At 32.9% G+C, this 21,964-nt stretch overlaps 1 protein-coding gene across 28 annotated transcripts in view; it reads left to right on the forward strand.

Annotated features, from left to right (window-relative positions):
• Positions 1-21,964, forward strand: part of CEP170 (centrosomal protein 170) — a 177,441-nt gene that overhangs the window by 124,176 nt on the left and 31,301 nt on the right. For 17 of the 28 annotated variants that reach the window (XM_007481532.3, XM_056814151.1, XM_056814153.1 and 14 more), the window contains 3 exons: positions 6,475-6,624; positions 10,244-10,370; positions 13,689-15,530. In XM_007481532.3, coding sequence (XP_007481594.1) covers positions 6,475-6,624; positions 10,244-10,370; positions 13,689-15,530 — 2,119 coding nt within the window. The remainder of the gene's footprint in view (positions 1-6,474; positions 6,625-10,243; positions 10,371-13,688; positions 15,531-21,964) is intronic. The other 11 variants (XM_056814154.1, XM_056814156.1, XM_056814161.1 and 8 more) reach the window with 1 other exon arrangement.

The following is a 21,964-nucleotide window of genomic DNA, read 5'->3' on the forward strand; positions in this document are numbered from 1 at the left end:
GTAAATTTTAGTATATGATTGTAACTCTTGTGCTGTACAAATGACAACCAGGAGGATCTCAGGAAAACCTGGAATTACCTACACAAACTTAAGCAGAGTGAGATAAGTAGAACCAGGAGAACATTGCACAATGAGAAGAATTCTTTTCAATGTACAACTGTAAATAATAGACATTTTCAGCAATATAAATGATCCTAACAATCCCAAAGGACTCATGAAAAAATGTTACCTACTTCCAGAGAAAAAGAACTCAAGTCTAAATCTGTGCCAAAACAAACTTCTTTTACTTTGCTAATTTTTTTCCTATTCATTCCATAAAAGGATTAATTTGGAAAAATATGTTACTTACGTGATTGCACATGTAAAATTCATATGAGGTTGGTTACTCTCTCCAGGGTTGGGGGCAAGGAGAAGAGAGGGAGCGAGAGAGTTCAAGGCTCAATATTCTTTGAAAAATGTTGGAAACTTATTACATATAATTTGGAGGGGGGGGGGAATAAATGAAAAAAAAGTCTATAAGTTATTCTCTTATTAGACTTGTATTGAATTAGGGACAATTTACTTCATAGGTTTGAGTGTTAAATGCCTTTTTCCCCCCTAAACATCATGATATCTGCCTAGGATCCTTTTGACTTGGTCATTTTCATTCAGATTTAGATCAATAGTTCTTTTAGTTGCCACAACTTTTAGAACCTTTATAGTTAAAATGTGTATATTGGAATGATTGAACTCTAAGTAATAATGTAGGTCATCAATATAGTACTTTTAAAGCCTCTAGAGATATATTTGATGAACTCTTGAGTGCAGATTGAAACATTCTAAACTTTATTTTTCTTGCTTTTTTCCCCCATTTACAACATAACTAGTAGGCAAATGTGTTTTTGTACAATTTTACATGTATAATAGGTATCAATGATTGCTTTCTCTTTTGTGGGGTTGAGAGGGGACAGAAGTAGGGAATGAATTTGTAATTCAAGTTTTTAAAAAATGAATTGGAGGAAGTGGAATAGGGTGGTGGTGGAATGAAGTGATTGTTTTGGCATAACCACAGTTTGCCCTTAGGTATTAAGACATCACTAGACATCAAATTCAAGGATCGTAAGCCCCAGATTTCAATAACTTGTGGGAAGTCCTAGAAAACATCTAGTTAATACAGAAGGGTCCCACATCAAACCCCCAAAATTCCACTGAATCTCCAAAGTCTCAGAATTAAGATTAACAGTTTTTCATTGAACAGAACACAAATATAGTTTAGTATCAAAAATCCTCTTACCTACTGAGATTTTACCATTTTAATAGCGAATATCTTAATAACAATATGAGTTTGCAATGAATTATTGGATCTTAAAGTAACAAGAAAAATTTAAGTGTAAATGACTGCTAGAAAAAACTTTTGTTAAATGCATTTTCTAAATGTTTAGGATTATTATGTTTCCAGCTATTTGTTCCATGATACCTGATGTCTAGCTATAGTTTTAAATGTCCCTAATCACATGTGGTAAATACTTCATAATTTTTTTTGTGTGTAGGTAATGCTCTATTTTATGTAGAATTCTACTTCCTTTTCTTTATGAGTGTCAGGTGGGAATATTAGTCAGTTTAGTCCATAATAATATTTAATTGAATATGCCAATTGTTTCTCACCCTTTTATCTACTCTTTATAATAGTCATGTTAATATTCTTACTTAATTTAAATTTAATGGTGGTAAAATTATCCTAGATCTGAAAACACTTTGCTTGTGCAGTAGTTCTGAATTCAGTTGAAATACAAATAGACAAAATCCTTCAAAGTTCAATATATTCCTTCAGTTACCATCAAGTTAACAGATTTATGTGTATATAGGGATATGCCATATGATACCCATACATACATATGAATGGATACATATATATCAGGAGTTACATTTTGAGAACATTTTTTTTTTAATTTAAAACTCTTACCTTCTGTCTTGAAGTCAATACTGTGTATTGGCTCCAAGGCAGAAGAGCGATAAGGTCTAGGCAATGGAGGTTAAATGACTTGACCAGGGTCACATAGCTAGGAAGTATCTAAGGCCAGATTTGAACCCAGAATTTCCCATCTCTGGGCCTGACTCTCAATCCACTGAGTCACCCAGCTGCCCCTTGAGGATGTATTATGGAGAAAATAGCCTTGTTTTAAGAAATTAAAAAATCTCAAACTGCTGAATTTAGAATATGATACTTTGACTAAGTTATTATGCTTTCTAATATGTAAAATGCATTATTTAGCAAATATTTACATTCTGTTTATTAAAAACAATTTCTGGGAACATAATTTTCCAAACATTATGTTTTCAAACTCTGAACTATTCAAACTTTCAAACTTTGAACTATTCAAAGGAAAATGAAGATTTTTTTTTACATTTATTCTGTAATTCCAATGTCCATATTTATCAGTAAGATACTTTCTTGATCTTATACATGATCATGTTTGTATCAATTATGAAGTCTAGTAAAAATATCTATGAAGAATAGATATTTTAAATTAATGGCAAAAAAATGCTAAATGAAGATTTGGTGTTTGTGTGAATATATTTTGTAATTTAAACATTCATCCTATCTTAGTAAAAGAAAATACAGTAAACCCAAAGCTTTCTAGAAGTGGGTAGGGCAAGATGAGGAAGAAAAGTAAGCAATTAGATTCATTACCTTAAACTTCAAAATGTCTACCATTTTAGATGTAAATTTTCTTAAAATAGCACATTCTTGGTTTCTTAGTCTTTACCCAACATAATTTTAATGTGATAATATAGTGTCATTATGACCAATGAGTTTTTATAGTATCTTTTTGTGATATGATTTCTCAGAACTTAAAAATCATTTGCTCCTATGTAGTAAATGTATCCTGAAAACTGTGTCATTTGAGTTCTTATCTCTGCCTTTTATTTAGGTTTTATTTGTGGTTTTATTTGTTTTGTTTTCTCCTTTGCTGTCAGTTACATTACATTTATTGCTATCAATGTGAGTGCCTGTAGCAGCCTTTTTTTCTGCTAATGTTAATCTGTTGTGTGCTTGGTAATTAGGTAACTAACCTTTGTATGAATTATATGTAAAGACTAGGTGAAAGTCTGAAGTGCTATCCTACAAATAAAATGAAGGAATTTTATTCATGGCGAATGGACTTTGATATTTTCTTTTAAATAGGGGACTTGTTGCTCTTTCCTAGTCCTCAACTTCATTATAGGAAGATGATTTTATTATAATATGCTGTTGTGCTATATTTTTCTTTAGAATTCTATATAATTTTACACATATGATTAGTTCACATGACATTCTAAACCCTTAGGTAAAGGAATTTACATTTTAATTTTATAGAAAAGAAAATTCTTAAAAGACATCATTTTTGTGTCACTGTCAAGTTCCTTAAATACTGAGAATCCAACGGGAGATCTCTAGCTGACCTCCTTGTTTATCTTCATATTAGATAAGATCATCTGGACTTACTTAGCTTATGAAGTTCTGAAAATTGCAGAAGTTCTCAGGGGATAGGGACTGACAGTCACAGAGATCCCAGTCAGAGATGTTAAAAGAGAGGAAAAAACGAGATAGGATAGGATTACAGAAGGCAGTGGAGTAGGGGAAATTGATCCATTTAGTTATAATCTTTAATATTTTTCAAATAAAAGAATAGGTTTCAAACTGCTTTCACAAAAAGTATATTTTACAATAATTCCAGCTTTCAATTATATGACACTTTATGGTTAAAAATTATTTCACACAATCTCCATCACATCATTTTGTTGTAGGTACGCAGTTACCTAAACTGTCATTTCCGTTTGAGACAGATTTGTTATAGGTGGCCAGGCCAAGACTTGAATCCAGTCTCCTTATTTTCAGTGCTCTTTTGAGCATTTGTTTTCTCTTAGATTTCCTATTTCTCCAAATATATCTCATGTTTCCCTTCAGATCCCTAGTCCTAAAGTATGAATAAACAGTTCTGATGAACTCCATATTTTAAATTTTGACCAAATTAAATACATGTTAAAAACTAAAGTGGGGCAGCATCATACAGTGTAAAAGTGTGCTTAATTTGGAGCCAGAAGTCGTGTTCATATAATTATTTCTATTACATTGAGTAAGCCATTTAACCTTTCTAAGTTTCCAACATCTATAATTAGAAGAGGTTTCACTATATGACATCTGAAGATCCTTTCATCTCCAAATCTTTGATCATACCAGTATGAACATTCCTTCTAATGGTGCCAGTTGCAATCCATCCATACCTTTCGGTTTTTTCAGCTCTTGTCTATTCCTTTCATGAATTCACCACAAGGGAAGAGGAGTGTATGTAGTATAATGAGGGGAATATTGACTACCCAATATGTTTGTAGTCTTCCTAGATTTATCTTGACATTGTAAAATAGCAGTTTAACCACATACAATGTCTATTAGTTATCCCTCACTTTTTCCCTGCAGTCAACCTTTCCCTCTTTTTTGCTCATGCATTACTTTATTGACATCCTTTACACCATTCCTTTATTCTAAGCCCATGGAACATCTCAGATTCTAAGATCCTATGGAAAACACATGCCAAGGCAAATATATGTATGTAAATTGAAAACACACTATTGTTGCCATACATTTTCAAAAGGCAAAGCTTAAAGCAATCATAGAATTTCACAAGCTTCATAAAATTTATTTAATTTTCTTCATTCAGCATATATTCTTGATTATTAGTGTGCACATTTGTGACCAGATAGCGATCATATTTATACAAGAACTTCGCTAAATACTAGAGGATTAAAATGTGAATAATTGTTTAACCTAATCTTTGTACCATTCTTAAACAATAATAAGCCAAGGCAGTTGGTAACATTGTGGATAAGACAGGCTGGGCCTGAAGTCAGGAAGATGAGTTCAAAGCCTGCCCCTGGTACTTACTAGTTGTGTGACGCTACACAAGTCATTTAATTTCTTTCTGTCTTATTTTTCTCATCTGTGAAATAGAGATAATAAAAACAAGTATTTCCCAGGGCTTTTTTGAGAATAATAATGAGATACATAACTTTACAAACCCAAATGCTAGGTGGTGGGTGGTGTTGTTATACTTAGAAATCACCCTGCTGGATCCAAGGCACTGACTATCCAGCCCAACACAGAGCTTAATGCTCTAATTAAATATGTGAAGAGAGCATTCAAGAGAGAGCCTTTTCACTCAGCCAGGTGGCCATCTAAAAGGAAAGCAGTCTGAGGTATCCTGCTCAAGCTCCTCCAGGAGTCCAGTTCCACAGCCAAGTGTCTTTACTCCCAGTTTGACTATCTGCCTTCCAGTCTCTCCTCAAGTGTCTGTCTTCACTTCAACTCCCAGTGACTGATTGATTCTGTGTGTCTCTGTTTCCACTATTTAAAGACCTTTTTCTCTTATGTGCAGATGCTCCTCTCCAGGACTGCCCACTCTTTCACATGTATGTCACAAACCTCCCACTCTATATATGAAATGGGTGTTCTTACCTTTTTGTGGTTAGTTCAAACCTTTTTATAGTTAGTTCATACCTTTTTGTGGTTAAAATGGGTAGATTACTTTAAATACTGGGTTTACACTTTGGGGATTAAAATCTAAAAATAGACAGGGGATTACAATTTAATATTCACAATAAAGGAAGAGCTAAGTACCTTCATTGTTACCATCAGGGGAGAGCTAAATCCAATCTTCACAAATATCAGGAGAAAAATCAAATGCCTTTCTGAAATCTAAATATACTACTGCCTCTAAAGCATTCTCCTGACATTATAACCTACTAATAAAACTCTTCCTTGGGATATAAGGCAATTTATCATCAAATACTATAAAATACTACTCCTACTGATAATGGTATTTCATTACCTTTTTCTCCATTCAGTGAATTAGAGCTGAGGTCCTAGGTTCTAGGCAAAATATCTTCCCCATTAATGGCAACAAAGTTGAAGGCAGTGATGGTTACTCTAAATAGTAAGGAAAACTCATTTGTTTGAGGATTGAAATGATTTAATTGATGATAGAATCAAGACAATGACAGTTTTAAAGTTTTAAAAATAAACATCATGTGGACTAAGTTTTTATAGTTTGACATAGTTATTAAATTAAAATTGGTATTTATGTTTGTAATGATCTTGTTTAACTATGTTATATATAAGAGGGATAGGAAAGAATATCTCTTTGGTCAGATTGTCTTTTTTGAATAACATTGAGAAATATTTTGAAGAGACTAATCTTTATTCTTAGATATGCCTTTTTGATCCTGACCAAATTAATCTTTTCAAATCAATTTTCTGACATGCACTTATTATACACAGCATTTCATTAAAATTTTTTAATTCTTATTCCTTTAATGAGCTTGTTGTTTTTATTCTAATGTTTTAGGTTGATATATTTAAAAAGTGGCCTTCTATACAGTTAACAATGCCATCCATTCTGTAACCTTATGCTTAGGTATTCCTTTTTAATCCATATAATAATTGGTTTCATTTCACAGGTCTTTGGAGTAGATGACGGTCAGGATTATAATAGGCCTGTTATCAATGAAAACCAGAAAGATTTAATAAAAGATTGGGCTCTGAATTCTGCTGCAGTAGTAACAGAAGAAAAAAAAACACTGATTACATCTGGATTTCTTGATTCTGAGGTAGAATTCTGTTCCTGATGATTAACTCTTTCTCTGTGTAAAAACATGTATTTCCACAAAAAAATTTTTTCTCAGTTATTTTGAGTGGTTAGGAAGTTTTTTTGTAAAACTTACTTAGACATCTAGTTTTCATAAGGTTTTGCATCTAGTGCAAGCTAAAAGCAGTCTTTAAATAATTCAGAATAATATACTTTAAATTTTTACAGGTTTGCTCTTGTTCAGTATTTTTCTAGTTGAGATAGATAAAAGCAAAATCAATTCAGTAAGAAATTTTGAATACATACTGTTATTCATAATAAGGGTTTTAGATTGGGTTAAAGTTTATTAAATGCTTTATATATCTTATTTTATTTAATCCTCCCAAAAATCTTATAAGGAGGTAGTTACTACAGACATTTTTATCCCCACTTTACAGATGAGAAAAATGAGTCTCAGAGATATTATGACTTGCTCATGGTCACACAAATAAGTAAGTATGGGAAATGGAATATGAACCTAGATCATTCCACAGCAGTGCTCTTTCATTTGCTAAGTGAAATTTCTTTTACAAATATTAAACTCAGGCTCTACCATGTAAGAAATGAAAGTCTACTTGGGAAGATAAGACTTAAAGCTTATACATGGAAGGATGACACAGATCAATGAAACCTGAACTCTAGGAATCAGGAGATCTGAGTTCTCATTTGACTGTACTTTATGACTCTGGGAAAGTCACTGGGCCTCTCTAAACCTTTTTCGGTATCTTTAATTGACAAGAGTACTGATGATATAATCAGAGAACCTGAGTTCACATTTCCAACTCTGATAGTACCTCTGTGACCTAGAGCAAATCACTGAAATTTTCTGAATCTCAGGTTCTTCATCTGTAAAATGATGGAGCTGAAAGGACCTCTGGATCCTTTCTTGATCCAAATCAATGATCCTATCATTTGGTTATCTCCAAGGTTTTTTGCCTAGCTCTCTCATTCAGTAAGTTCTTTGAATATGGGAACAACCAAAAAGCAAATGCCTAATAGTACAGTGTGTCACACAAACTCTTAATCTCTCTCTCTCTCTCTCTCTCTCTCTCTCACACACACACACACACACACACACACACACACAGACACACAGACACACACACACATCTCATAGCAAAGATGTTTTTAGAGTGCTATAAGCTTAAGTCAGAGAAGGTTCCTTGGAGGGGAAAAATGTTAAAAAATAGAAAAAATTACCTAAATACATAGAATGTCTGTTCCTCAGAAGTTATTAAAGAAAAATTGGATCACTTGATATACTTAGACTGTAATTACATTAAAATCCTAGAACTTGGCACTTATATTGTCTTGTAGATTCACCTATACATATTATAGACAAAATATCAGTGACTGAAAATTGATATTAGTGTTTTTTATTTTAGAACACTGCCATTCTCTGCAAGTGTCTATAAAAAAGCCATTACATTTTATACATATATATACATATATGTATATATACTTCTTTACTTGTTTGGTTGTGGGTGGTTTGCATGTATGATTACTTTTTTTTTTTAGTTTATAGTTGCCTTTTGAGAACAAGTGAATTAGTTGCTTGCTCTCTGATAAATGTGAGCCATGTAGAACAATTGTGATAGACAGCTGCATGTTTATGGTTGCTCCTTGAACTAACTGGCTTCAGTATTCAAGATTATATATACTAAGACACCTGTGACAAAATCTTTAAGCATTGTCAGTGAGTGTGGACCAAGCCAATGAATGCAATATTGTTTATTAATTGTTTGCTAAGTAGATACTTCATACAGTTCTATTTATGCCTTCTGTAGACAAAATAGTCAATGTCAATATCTTCATTTTGAGTGGCATTATGAAGTAGCATACCTGATTTCTAAGAAGGGTATAATACTTTATTAAAAAGCAGAGTTTAAACTGATTATGTAGAAATCATGACTATAGAATTTTTGGTTTGTATTTTTTGAATATAGAATTTATAACCTTAAATTTTTTTTCAATGTTTTATTTTCAGTTCAGATGTGTTTTCATTATTTTCCTTTCATTCATTCCTTCTCTTTACATTTATGCCTTTTATCAGTTCTTTGTTTCACATAAACATATTTAAGAAAATAGGTGTACAACAACAAGCATAAAATAACTTCTGTAAATTGTCTAAAATAAGATCTCAGTTATGACTTCACATTGTCCAGAAATATTCTAATAGATATATTCAGCTTTAATTACTGGCCTTTCAAATTAAGTTTTTTTTTCATTCAAGTTAAGAATATTATCCCTTCTTTCATTATCTTGGCATTAAGCACAGTAACATAGGCAACATGGCATTTTATGGACTAAATTTCATTTAATTCAGATCACATTGGGCAATGATATCTTCTAGTAGCATATTTATCTGAGAATCACATGTGAAGAGCTTATTCTAAGCCATATTGTCCCCTTCTCCACTCTTGAAATCCCCCAAGAGTTTTCCATATAACTTGATTATGGAAAATTTCTTAGTTAATTGGCAATTTTATTCCTAATCCAGAACTTCTCAGACAAGAAATATGAGTTTCAGTTTCCCTAAACGCTGTTCCATTCTTTTACTCAATCAGTAATCATTCGTTAAAAACTTATGTGCAAGACCCAAATATCCAGTGGGATCCTAAAACCAGTGTGGCCTGGAACTTACAGAATTCCTCCAGAGTCAATCACCAAGCATTATTTAGTACTTACAATCTACCTCACACTCTGCATTTTGAGTATTGGAGATATAAAAGATAAAAATAAAAAAGTATTTTCTCTCAAGGACATTATTTTCTACTGACAACAAAAATGCTTAATGAGTATATACAAAACAAATATAAGGTAATTTGGCAAGAGAATAATTAGAAACTGGGGTACTAGGAAAACTGATATGCATTAGTTATGGCAATATAATAAGAATGGTTTCAATTTGGTGCAATTAAAGAAGCATTGATTAAGTAGCTAGTATGTGCCCATGAGATTATGTAATACTCCAGAAAGTTTTAAAGTTAAATAAATTCTCAAACTTCCAGAATAAATGAATTTTAAATAACAAATTAAAAATGGTACTACATTTCAAAAGATGTGGACCTTAAAACACTAAAGTAGATTTCTACCTTAATAAAACTGATTTTCATTGTCTTTTTTTTTCTTTTTACCACCTACTAAATCTTACTCCAGGGCCTCATTGTGTTGTTAAGGTGAGTGACCTATGATTAGAAGGTTGTGCCCATAGAACAGAAGCCCATGATCTGTCAATTTCTAAAAACAGTACCAGTCATTTTGAAGAATCTCATTCCTAATCATCAAGTAATGTTTTTTTCCTTCACAGATACAACTCATAAGGACTATTTGCTAATGGGTTGCAGTCTGCGTTGGTGGAGGTGACTACTCTCACCAACGAAACCATAGATCTTGGAAATACTGAAGTCAAGGGGATAGGGGAGGAGCTAGAAAATTATTACCAAATTAATCTTATTAGTTTCAAATGATTGTGGTTATGGAAATACAAAGTATAATTACAGCAATTTAAATACATTTAATGCGAATACAGTTGAATTTCATTTAACAAAGCACTTTAATAAGAATTTAAACTCACTCATATACTTATTTTCCTTTTATAGGAAGGTACCACTTCAACTGGAAACAAGAGATGGGTTTCCCAGTGGGCTAGTTTAGCTGCTAATCATACAAGACATGACCAAGAAGACAGGACAGCAGAATTGACTGCATCTGCACCTATAGAAAATGGTATTTTCAGACATTTTCATATAAGATCATGTTAGAAACCAGGTTGTTACAATTAGATTCATGTTACTATATTTCTGTGACACTGACACAGATTTGTGATTTCATTCTTGAATATTAATGAAAACATTATTAGAGCATTATTCTAACTCTAAATGATAAAAGTTTTCTTAAATCACAGAAAAATTGCCACTTAATCAGTTCACAAGGATTCTAAAAATAATTCAAAGCTTTGAATAAGTTCAATTCTAAAGCATGCAATCAGTTAATAGGAATCTTTTTTAATCTAACATGTGCTTTTTACATATCTATACATCTGTATGCAGATATGATTGATGGAACACAAGGAATCTTTAATCGGTCATCAAATCCAAACTCCTCATTTTAGAACTGAGGAACCTGAAGCCAAGGAGATTGAATGACTTACCTGAGGTCACCCAAGGATGGAATTTTAATATAAGCCCTGTCACTCCAGACTCGCTTCTTTTCCCACTGCTCCAAAATAATTTAACCAAAAAAAATTACATATTTATCTGTGGTCCTGTGTAAAGTGTTTATGATTATCACTGTCATAGACTCAAAGTATTTGCACTAGCCTAGCTCTACTTCCATGGTCTAATAATATGTTTAATAGCTTTTACTCTCAAGTTTTTACAAATATGTTCTTAAGTCTTAGTTCATTTCCTCTTATTCTATCCTCAGAAAAAAATGAAAAATAGCTAAGGCAATGTGTTATAGATGAAAGAATATTGAACCTGATAGTCAAAAACCTAAACACTTCCCAACCCTACCAGTAACTTATCAGTCATCTTAAAGAAATCATTTAACTTCTCTGAACTTCATCTTTCACACTTGTACAACCTCTAGAGAAATGAAATGAGTTTTTAATTCCATAAAAACTTTTTTTTGCACAATTCCATTGGCATATTCAAAAGAGATTTCTTTTCAGATGTTTATTTTAAATGTGTGATTTACATCATCTTTAACAAAAACAAAAGACTTTTAAGTATAGAAACAATTATTCAACAGTCAATTATCAGATACATGAATGATGTGAAAGAAAAATTGGATTAGAAAATTTGAACAATTAAGCTATTATAAAAATTGATAGTCACTTTTCCACAATTATCTAGGGAAGGTAAAGTAATTTGAAGAATTGAGAAGCATGGTATATTCTTCATTTTATAGTCCAAGAAGTAAATAGCAAAGTTGTGAGCTAGTTGACTCAAGATTTATAAAATTATAAATTATAAAATTGTTATATATTAATTATGAAAAGTAGAATGCAACCATTTTTTGAAAGATGATCTCATTTGATTCTATTAACATTGTATTTGTATCATGGTAAGAGAATTACTAAGCCAGTATTTCACTGAAATCATAAATTGAACAAGTATTTGAATACCTGCAGAATAGCTAGCATGTAGATCATACTTTAAGATTTTCAAAGTACTTTACAAATATTATCACAACAATTCAGGTAGGTAAGTACTATTATTACCCCCATTTTAAAGATGAAGAAACTCAGACTAAGAGAGAATTAAGTGACTTGCCCAAAACCTTTCAGCCATTAAATGTCTACACTGCCTTTGGAGCACTACTAGGTGCTAATAGGATACAAAAATAAATAAGCCATATCCTGTCCACAAAGTACTTAGATTCTCATAAAGGATAGGTGTTTTATATGTATAAAAATTTTAAGTATTACATATATAAAAATTTTCAGTCTCAAGATCCTTGCTTTACAGCCAGAAGGCATCTCCAAGGCCATCTAGTTCAATTCTCTCAATTTGTAGATGAAGTTGATTATTCAGTAGTAAATGACAGAGGTGGGATTTTAACTAGAATCTCTAATGTCAAGTCTAGTAGTGTTGCTTCTATTGCCTACATCACCCTTACACACACATACACACACACAAACAATAATATATGGGTCACATGTCCTTTTATACTTCAAGGGTTACCCTCTGCTGTACCATGTAGCCCTGTCAAATAAAAAAACACAGTATATAATTAAATACTACATATATAGGGGGCAGCTGGTTAGCTCAGTGGATTGAGAGCCAGGCCTAGAGACAGGAGGTCCAGGTTCAAATCTGGCCTCAGTCACTTCTCAGCTGTGTGACCCTGGGAAAGTCATTTGACCCCCATTGCCTAGCCCTTACCACTCTTCTGCTTTGGAACACAGTATTGATTCCAAGATGGAAGATATGGGTTTAAAAAAAATACTATATATACATAATATATAGAGAGATGGAGAATAATATAAACAAAAGGTGTTCTAGTTAAGAGGGAAAGATCTTACAAACTTTAGAAAAATTTTTCCTGCAGGAGGAATGTTAAATGTTAAAATCATGACATTTAAGAATAAGAATAAACTTACTTTATCTAGTCTAATTATCACATGTCCAATTCAAAATGGTATCTTCTAGTTTCAAAGATTTCTGAAATAGGTATATACATATTATAATTTCCCCTGTAATCCATGCCTATATTTAATTACTCTTACTACTAGTGATTTTTTTTTTGTAATTTTAATCTGCAGTTCTCAAGTTGAGGCACTGATTGCCATTCCTTTGTTGTTTATTTAGTTGAGATGGAAAAAAAGCTGGTTACCATTTTTCTATGTATTAGGATGGTTTTACATATATCATCTCAATTTGCACAGCAACTCTGTTTCTTGTAGCTTTTTTCAGTAATATTTTTTTAATCCTTTAGTCAACTTTGTAGTTTTCTAAACTCTCCCCAAGTTTTCCATATACTATTAATAGCGGAATCCAGATCCACTTTGCCAAGTATCAATTTTCCCCATACTATGCTATGGTAAACTTTATGGGAAGTCTCTAAAACAAATTGTTTGCACAAAGACCCAGGATGAAAATAATACAAAATAAAGTTTTATTAAATTTATCTTCACTAAAGCAAAAATAGAAAAGTGATTTAACGCATATATGCACTCAAATGTGCCCACATAAATTTGTATAGACGATACACAAATATTTGTGTCATTTGAATTTTATATTTTTGATTCCTATGTTAAAATCTATTTATGCCTCTCTGAATTTTCATGCTTTTTGTTGAGAATATTATTTGCCTGAGATTATGTGGCCCCGAAAGGGGCAGAGTTAATACTGTACTTAAGGTCTTTTGATTTCATATAGTCTTTCCATAACAGAAGTTGTGTCTCCATATGTGCTTTTAAAATCTTTTTCTCCTATGTTTACCAATTGTTGATTACTTTCTATATGCATGAAATTATTTCCTGCAGTGATATATTCATTCTTTTGTCATTGATCTTGTAATTTTATTTTTAATCTGTAGACACAGATATCAGTGAGTCTGGAATTTCTGTGAGAAGTACTGGATCAACTACTTCTTTGACTAGCCAAGGGGAAAGAAAGAGAAGGACCCTTCCCCAGCTTCCAAATGAAGACAAATCTCTTGAAAATAGAGTGAAAATACTGCCTCCACGGTCAGAAATAGGTGAGAAACAAGACACTGAACTTCAGGAGAAGGAAGCCCCAACACAAACATCCCCAAAGGAGCGGCAAGATGCTGATAGAGTCCAAGGGAAAATGAACAGGACTGTGAATGGTCAGACTTTGAAAAGTGTTGGAGACACTAAGACCCCATTTCATCTGAACACTTGTGGTCCTGGGAAAGAGAAAAGTGAGACCGAGAGAGAAGCCTCCTTGGTAAAGCAAGCCTTAGCCAAAATTCAAGAACAAGAGCAAAAGGATCAGGCACAGTGGACACCCACTAAATTAGCTTCCTCAAAACTTGCTGCAGGTCAAGGAGAGAAGAGTAAGGAGGAACCTCTTAGACAAGGCACACATGCACTAGAAAAAGCCCTGGGCCATCCTGCAGGTAAAGGGGAAAGAGTGATTCAAAGTGAAGGTAAGAGAAGAAAGACTGAAGAAATTCTAAAAAATCAAACTTCCAAAGGGCCAGGAGGAGACAAGAAGGAAGCCTCAAAGTCCTTAGTGAGGCAGGGAAGCTTTACTATTGAAAAACCAAGCACAAACATCCCTATAGAACTCATTCCCCACATTAATAAACAAACAGCATCTACTTCCTCTTCTTTTGCATTAACATCTGTAAACAGCAGAATACGAGAGAGAAGTGACTCCATGGATACTGATTCTAGCATGGACACTACTCTCATATTAAAAGATACAGAAGCAGTAATGGCATTTCTTGAAGCTAAGTTGCGAGAAGAGAACAAAACAGATGAAGGCCCAGAAACTCCAAGTTATAATCGGGATAATTCTATTTCACCCGAATCAGATGTGGACACAGCTAGCACAATCAGTCTGGTTACTGGAGATACAGAAAGAAAAACAACCCAAAAACGAAGGAGTCTGACTAGTCTTTACAAAGATAGATGTTCCACAGGTTCTCCTTCCAAAGATGTTTCGAAATCATCATCTTCAAGTGCTAGAGAAAAAATTGAAAAGAAAACAAAAAGTCGTTCCACTGATACTGGATCAAGAACAGAAAGTCGTAAAATTGTTCAGACAAGTGGAAGAATAAGACAGCCTTCAGTCGACTTAACAGATGATGATCAAGCCTCTAGTGTACCTCATTCTGCTATTTCTGATGTTATGTCATCTGATCAAGAAACTTACTCTAACAAATCTCATGGAAGGGCTCCATTTACCACAACAGATGAACATTTACATTCCAAACCAGAAGGCACCAAATTAACTAAATCTAAGACCTCTCCTGTTGCAACTGGTTCATCTAGTAAATCAACCACTCTTCCAAGACCACGGCCCACCAGGACTTCTCTCTTGCGAAGAGCACGACTTGGTGAAGCTTCAGATAGTGAACTTGCTGATGCTGACAAAGCATCAGTTGCTTCTGAAGTGTCCACAACCAGTTCCACCTCAAAACCTCCAACAGGAAGACGAAACATCTCAAGAATTGACTTATTAGCCCAGCCTCGTAGAACAAGACTTGGTTCATTATCAGCCCGCAGTGACTCTGAAGCAACTATATCTAGAAGTAATGCCTCTTCACGTACTCAAGAATCTGTTGTGAGAAGTGGTGCAAGATTAAATCCATCTGATAAATTTTCTCCCAGAATTAGAGCTAATAGTATTTCTCGACTCTCTGACTCCAAAACCAGAAGTATGACTTCAACACATAGCTCTCCATCAGGTAAATTTTCTCCAATCTTTTTTTCGCTTGTGTTCTTTCCCCCTAAAGGTAGTTATATCTGTTACCTTTTCCAAGGGTTTTCTATATGAGGTCAAGTCCTACCAAGTTTTAAAATATTGTATTTTGTGATGGTATTACTTTGTTCTGTTTAGTAAATTAATACCGTCTCCTCCTTATTCAGGTAAGGAAACTGAGACTCAGAAGAGAGAGTCAGTTCTTTTTAGTAGTTAGAAATAAAACATTTATTTGGTAGTCCATTAATCCTTTTGGATTCATTTTACACATTGGATACATTTTGCACAAAAGATTCAGTTGATAAAGGATTTGTATTTACATTGCCCCCAAGATAAATTATAAATGATTTTCCCAATTCAGATATTAGGAACTTTGTATTTTTAAAATATTTTTTCAATTTCCTTATAGCTTGTTAATCTAAAATGAATATAATTTCTTTTGAAAACTGAATAATATGCCTTTTATACAAATGGATGGCTCTGATTTTGTTTAGTCATAGGCATAGGTCATATTCTACATATTTTGAAATATAACTCATTTATATGTTTTATTTTTATTTTGATGACATTCTTATAGATCATACAGGTAAAAGCTTGCCCATAAACTTATTAAACAATTTGTTGAGTGTCACTTCCTTGTCATCCCAGGACTAGATTCTGAGAAAGAGGATGTGTTAAAGGGAATCAATCAACAGATATGAATAGATACATAGATGGAGGATTTATTAAGCACTTACAAGCCAGGTAACATAAAGGTGGGGGGGGGGGGGCGGGGGGGGGCTGGAAAGTGAAAGGGGAGAGAGAAAGGACCCATACGGAAGACAGGGCTATGAGATAGAAAGACAGTTAACCTATAAATGCCAAAGATCTCAATTTTTTTTTCTTCATCCTATCAAGTGCCCCCCCCAAAAACAAACCAACAAATAATGTTTTATCACTAGGAAAGTGATGTCTACCTCCCATAATTAGTCTACTTTCCTAGATAACCTGCTTAGTCTTTTTTTCTATATCCGAGCTGACACTTCTAACAGTGTTAAACAGGATACTGCTGTGAAATAAAGTGACTTGTTAGTTACAGAATATGGTTACATTATTTTAGTCATATCTCTTATTTCTAGTATGGGGGAGGTGGGAACAAAGGAAACTAAGATTGGCCTTTATTACAAAACTAAGTATCTTTAAAGATTGACTGTCTTGACATAAATTTTAATGTTAAAGGTGGAGTGAGGATACCTGTTGTTAATAATATATTTTTAACACAAAACTAGTTAGAGTCCAGAAGCCTCACAGAATAATACTTTTCCCTTCTGCTTCTTTTCCACCTCTGCTTTCCAACTCTTTTTTACTTCTATACGCATATTTTATATAAATGTTGAAAGGTAAATGATGGCAGTAGTGGTTCATGATGCCAGCAGCAATTGTAGGAGATGGTGATTTGTTTTCCAACTAAACCCAGTGTCTTTTTTCCTCTCATACCTTAAACATTGGTTGCAGCCTGATTTGTAGATTTTTAAAGTCCTAGGTACTTATGTCTATTTTAGCTTGTTGTCATTTCCTTTTGTGGAGACATATCCAATGACTTTGGACTCCCTTAAACCTTTAGTTATCTTCAAGTCTAATAATATCAGTATATAACATTAAATAAAATCAGAGTTTTAGAGCTGGAAGGATACTTAAAGAACACTTAGTTAAGCAGCCTTCATTATAAAGATGATAAAACTGAGGCCCAGAGAGGATGATTTCCCTGACATCATAAATCTGAAATCCAGGAGCTTTTACAACCTCCACCCCACCCCCAATTCTCTGCTTTTTTTGTGTAGTACTATTAATGGTAATCTCTTAAGGCTTTTATATATACACTTTCAGAAGACAGCTGTCAGAAAATCCTAAATGAAGTCTTCATACTTGAAAAATATCATTTGAATCATTTAATATATTGTAGATTTGATTTAATTTCTTCACAACTTTTGTATCTTTTGTCACCAAGATCTTGTCCAGTGTTCTGCAGAATTGATCCTAGAGCCATTTTGTGACTCTTGAGAAAATGAAGTTAATGATATTGCACATAATCTAGAAGAAATTTGGTTATGAACTTTCTAGTGATAGAGCACATGTTAAAATAGTTTTCTTACCTTTCTTCTTGAAGGTGATGGAGATGAAATCTTTGAAATCCTATGGCATGTCTACATATGATGATTGTAATTCCTTGAGTAAAAAGGGAAAAATCCAAGTTTCTTGGCTTTTAGAAAAGAACAGCAAAGCTTTTTTCAAACCAATGTGAAATCAAAATGGTCTGATATATGTAGATCTGGAAAGCAGAGCAGCAAGGGGTGTGTAATATTGCTACAAATTTACATACGTTAATTTAATTATTTAGAACATAAACTCAGTAATTAGATCATTATTATTTCTCTACCATTTGTCATTGTGAGTAGGAAAAGGAAAATAACGACTTCTCAGATTTCTTTACTTGGTTCTGACAATTTGTACTGTAACTTTATTAAGTACTTGTTATTAAAAATCTTTTCATTGTCCCTTAGATTTCAGATTATAGTGCAAAATCAGCTTGGCATATTTTCACAAATTGATTAGTATTCAAAACTGCTAAAACATATTCTTTTTCCTAAACTTAGAAAGTATCTTATTGATAGATTCCATGTTGTTTTCTTTTAAAATAATTACTGGGACTATTATATGTAGAAACTCATAGATAAAAATTTATGAATTGAATTATTAAGGAGTAGGCTTTGGTTTTCCTAAAATTATACTGATTTGGCAATAGAACAGTAGGTTATTATAAAAAATTACATTATTTAAAAACCTATAGAGCATATCTTGAGATTAATTAGTTATTTTTCATATACTAATATACTGTGCGCAGCAGACAATAGAGCAGTGAGTTTGGAATCAGGAAGACTAATCTTCCATGTTCAGATGTGACCTTAGACACTTATTTATTATGTGACTCTGGGCAGGTCACACAGTTCCTCATCTGTAAGATGATTTGGAGAAGAAAGTGGCAAACCACTCAGATATCTTTGACAAGAAAACCCCAACTAGAATCTTGATGGGTTGGATACAACTGAAATGACTGAACAAATTATATAGTGTAGAGTTTTCTAAAACATGTTTGTTTGATTATGCACTTCAGTTTAAATGCTGGTATAGGTATTAATAGACATTGTGAATTATATATGTTTTGTCACTGAAATTCTTAGATCAACTATGAAAGAATTTTATTCCTGTGCTAGTGTATAGTACACACATTTTCTAAAAAATATTTAGTCAATAGATGGGAATTTATGTTAAAACCAAAGGATTTTTATCTGAAAAAATTAGTTTGTGATAATAATATACATATGTATATAATGTTAATAGTTCTTTAACTGTGGATCATTACATATTTATATGTTGAATGATATAGTATGACATTTGCTGTTATAAGAGACATGACATACTTACGATATCTTTATACTAAAATAAAAGACAGATAAGCTACCAAGAAAACATTGTCTTTCATGACTCCTTTATAGCATATCAATAGGAAGTAGTAAATCTGAGGTCTAATACTTTAGCAAAAAGAAATAATAATTTCTAGAAACTAATATTTCCACTATATCAATGCAGATATTCCATCTAGAAATCTCAGTATGCCCCTGAAATTCAGTTACTTGTCAGTAAGCTTTTAAAATAGGTTTTTCAAAAAATACAAAGTTGTTAATTTCCTCAAATTGTTTTAGATAAAACACAGCAAACCTTATGTGGGGAGGAGGGAGTGAATTCTGTTTCCTAAATCATTGGTATATAATATCATAGTATTTCCAAATATAAAATGTGGCTTGAAATGTTAAAAGATAAAAACCCAGCTGAATAGTTTTGAAATACTCATTTAAGAATAATGGAAAGAGCCCTAGAGTCAGCATCAGCAAATCTTTGACTCCATTCCTTGTTCTGCCTCTAGGTTATTTGATCCTATTTTTCTTTATGTGTGAAAAAAGGTTCAATAGATGATTTCTGATGTCCTTCTAAGTGAGTCTGTAATACTATAAATGGACTAGAGCAGCAGTTCTCAACCTCTCAATTTGTAGCAATGAGAATACATAATGCATATCAAGTATTTACATTCCGAATCATAACTGTAGCAAAATTACAGTTTTGAAGTAGCCACCAAAATAATTTTTTGGTTTGGGGTCACTGCAACATGAGGAACTGTATTTGCAGGGTCATGGCATTAGAAAGGTTGAGAACCACGGGGTTAGAGGAACAGGTATAGAAATGCCTCTCTGAATTCTGGTCTTTACCAATATTCAAACTTATTCCATCATCTCACTCCCTAGACAGGTTTTACTCTCTCTATTAATACTCTAGCTAAGTGATCCAAGGATAATTTCAGATTTGCCTTCACGGTAATACATGTGTGTAGTATGCAGTCAATCAGTAACCATATATATTAAACACCTACTAATGCAGGAGTCACTCTATTAAGCTTAGCTGATGATATAGAGAAATGTAGAAGTCAATTCCTGATCTCAAGGGATTCACAATCGTATACATTCCATTATATCAGTATAATGGTTTCTTAACTCCAATTTTTGATTGACCAGAACTCTCAATTTTTTCCTAATTTGCTAAGTAACAGAATTTTTACCATATCAGAGAAATTTAATCATATACTATACTCTTTATATTTGCTTCATTTTTCCCCTCCATTTTTTTGCCTATAATTCCTAGCAACACTAATCTTAATCTTCATATATCTTAAAAATAAGGACCATTAATAATCCACAGTTGTATTTAATTAAAAACTGTTTTATTGACAATCTTTACTTAGAACTTCAGGTGCAACTGACCAAGACTATCAGTCTCTCTTAAGAAAAAGTTACTCTTTCAGCTTTTATGGACTATTCACAATGATTTTTTAAATTCATAAAATAAAATATATGGAATTAAAAGGAAAACTATTATATTGAAATAAAATTGTATTTTTGCCCTGTGCAATATCCTAGATCCCTTGACATCTATCCCATAGATGCCTGGGGGGAAGTCCATCATCCCTAGGTTAAGAACCTCTGATATAGAGGAACAGAGGAAATCATGATTTAGAATTGAATTTGAATTGAAAATTGAAAAGATGCTACTTAAGTTGAGCCTTTAAGGAAGAAATGGGCTTCAAAGAAAGGAGGTAAGATTGGATCCCTTATGTGAGCGGAGGATGGCATGTTCAAAAATGAAAAAAGAGAAGACAAAAAAATGGGAAAAAGAATCCTAGTTTGGCTACTCTATAGAGCACATGAAGGAAAATAGTTTTAGAGAAGGTTGTTAAAGTAGATGGTAGTCCTGAATGCCAGAATTAGTGACATACACTATTTGATAGACAGTATGAAGAGTAGTAGTGTGTCCTGAAATTTACTGGAAAGCAATATGAAGGACAAATTGGGAAAGAATAGGCAATAGAGATATCTAGTGGGAGGCTGCTATTATAGGCAAGGTGAAAAATGACAAGTCCTTAAAGTTAGGTAGTTAGAGAGGTAAAAGGAGGACATATATCAGATCAAATGAGTGAACTTTGTGGCAAGTCAATGAATTCAGTTTACATTTGTTTAGAGAACTCAGAAAAGGTTAAGATAGATCTAATGACATCACATCACTATCAAACACAGTCCCCACTCCACCTCCGGCCCCCTAAAAAAACAAAGAGAAATATTAACCTTGGAGAAAAGGAAGTACCAAAGGAATTCGAGGATTAGAATAATAGGTCTAAAAACAAAAGTTAAAAATAGACTAACAATTCGAGTAGATATAGGCTACCAATTCTTACTACTGTGGAAAATCACTGGATCTCAGGATGTTAGAACTGGAAGACACCTTAAAAATCATTTAGTCCCCCCCCCACTCCCCTCTATTTTAGGCCTATGTATAGTGGCACCTTAATATGAGAAAGGGAATTGCTGGATCAGTGGATAATAGCAGTCATCTTCTTTGTTCTTTCTCTCTGCATAAAACTACTTCTAAATTTGATTTTTTTTGGATTTATAGGAGTAATATAGCTATATTAATTGGGTTTCTGGTTTTTCAGGTTCTTCAGCAATACTATTTTCCAAATGTGTCACTAATCTTAAATGTAAGAAAGTGATTGCCACTTTCTTTTGCTTTAACCCATTCCCCTTTATTTTATATTTTAAAAATCAATGATTGTGTAAAAACCCTGTCCTGAGTTCTGTGCTTTGTAGGTTTTATAATATTATATATTTTCAACATGATTTCAGTGTCAAAACAGCAAATGTGAACCAAAAATATTTTTTTACCATGAATTATTGTATTATTTACCCTGTTAAAAGATTTATTCCAGCCTTAGCATAACAGGATGTTCAGTGATGGAGGTAATGTTTTTCTGCAATAGTTGAATAATTTCCACTACCA

This window comes from Monodelphis domestica, chromosome 2 (genome assembly GCF_027887165.1).
Source record: "Monodelphis domestica isolate mMonDom1 chromosome 2, mMonDom1.pri, whole genome shotgun sequence".
NCBI lineage: Eukaryota > Metazoa > Chordata > Mammalia > Didelphimorphia > Didelphidae > Monodelphis > Monodelphis domestica.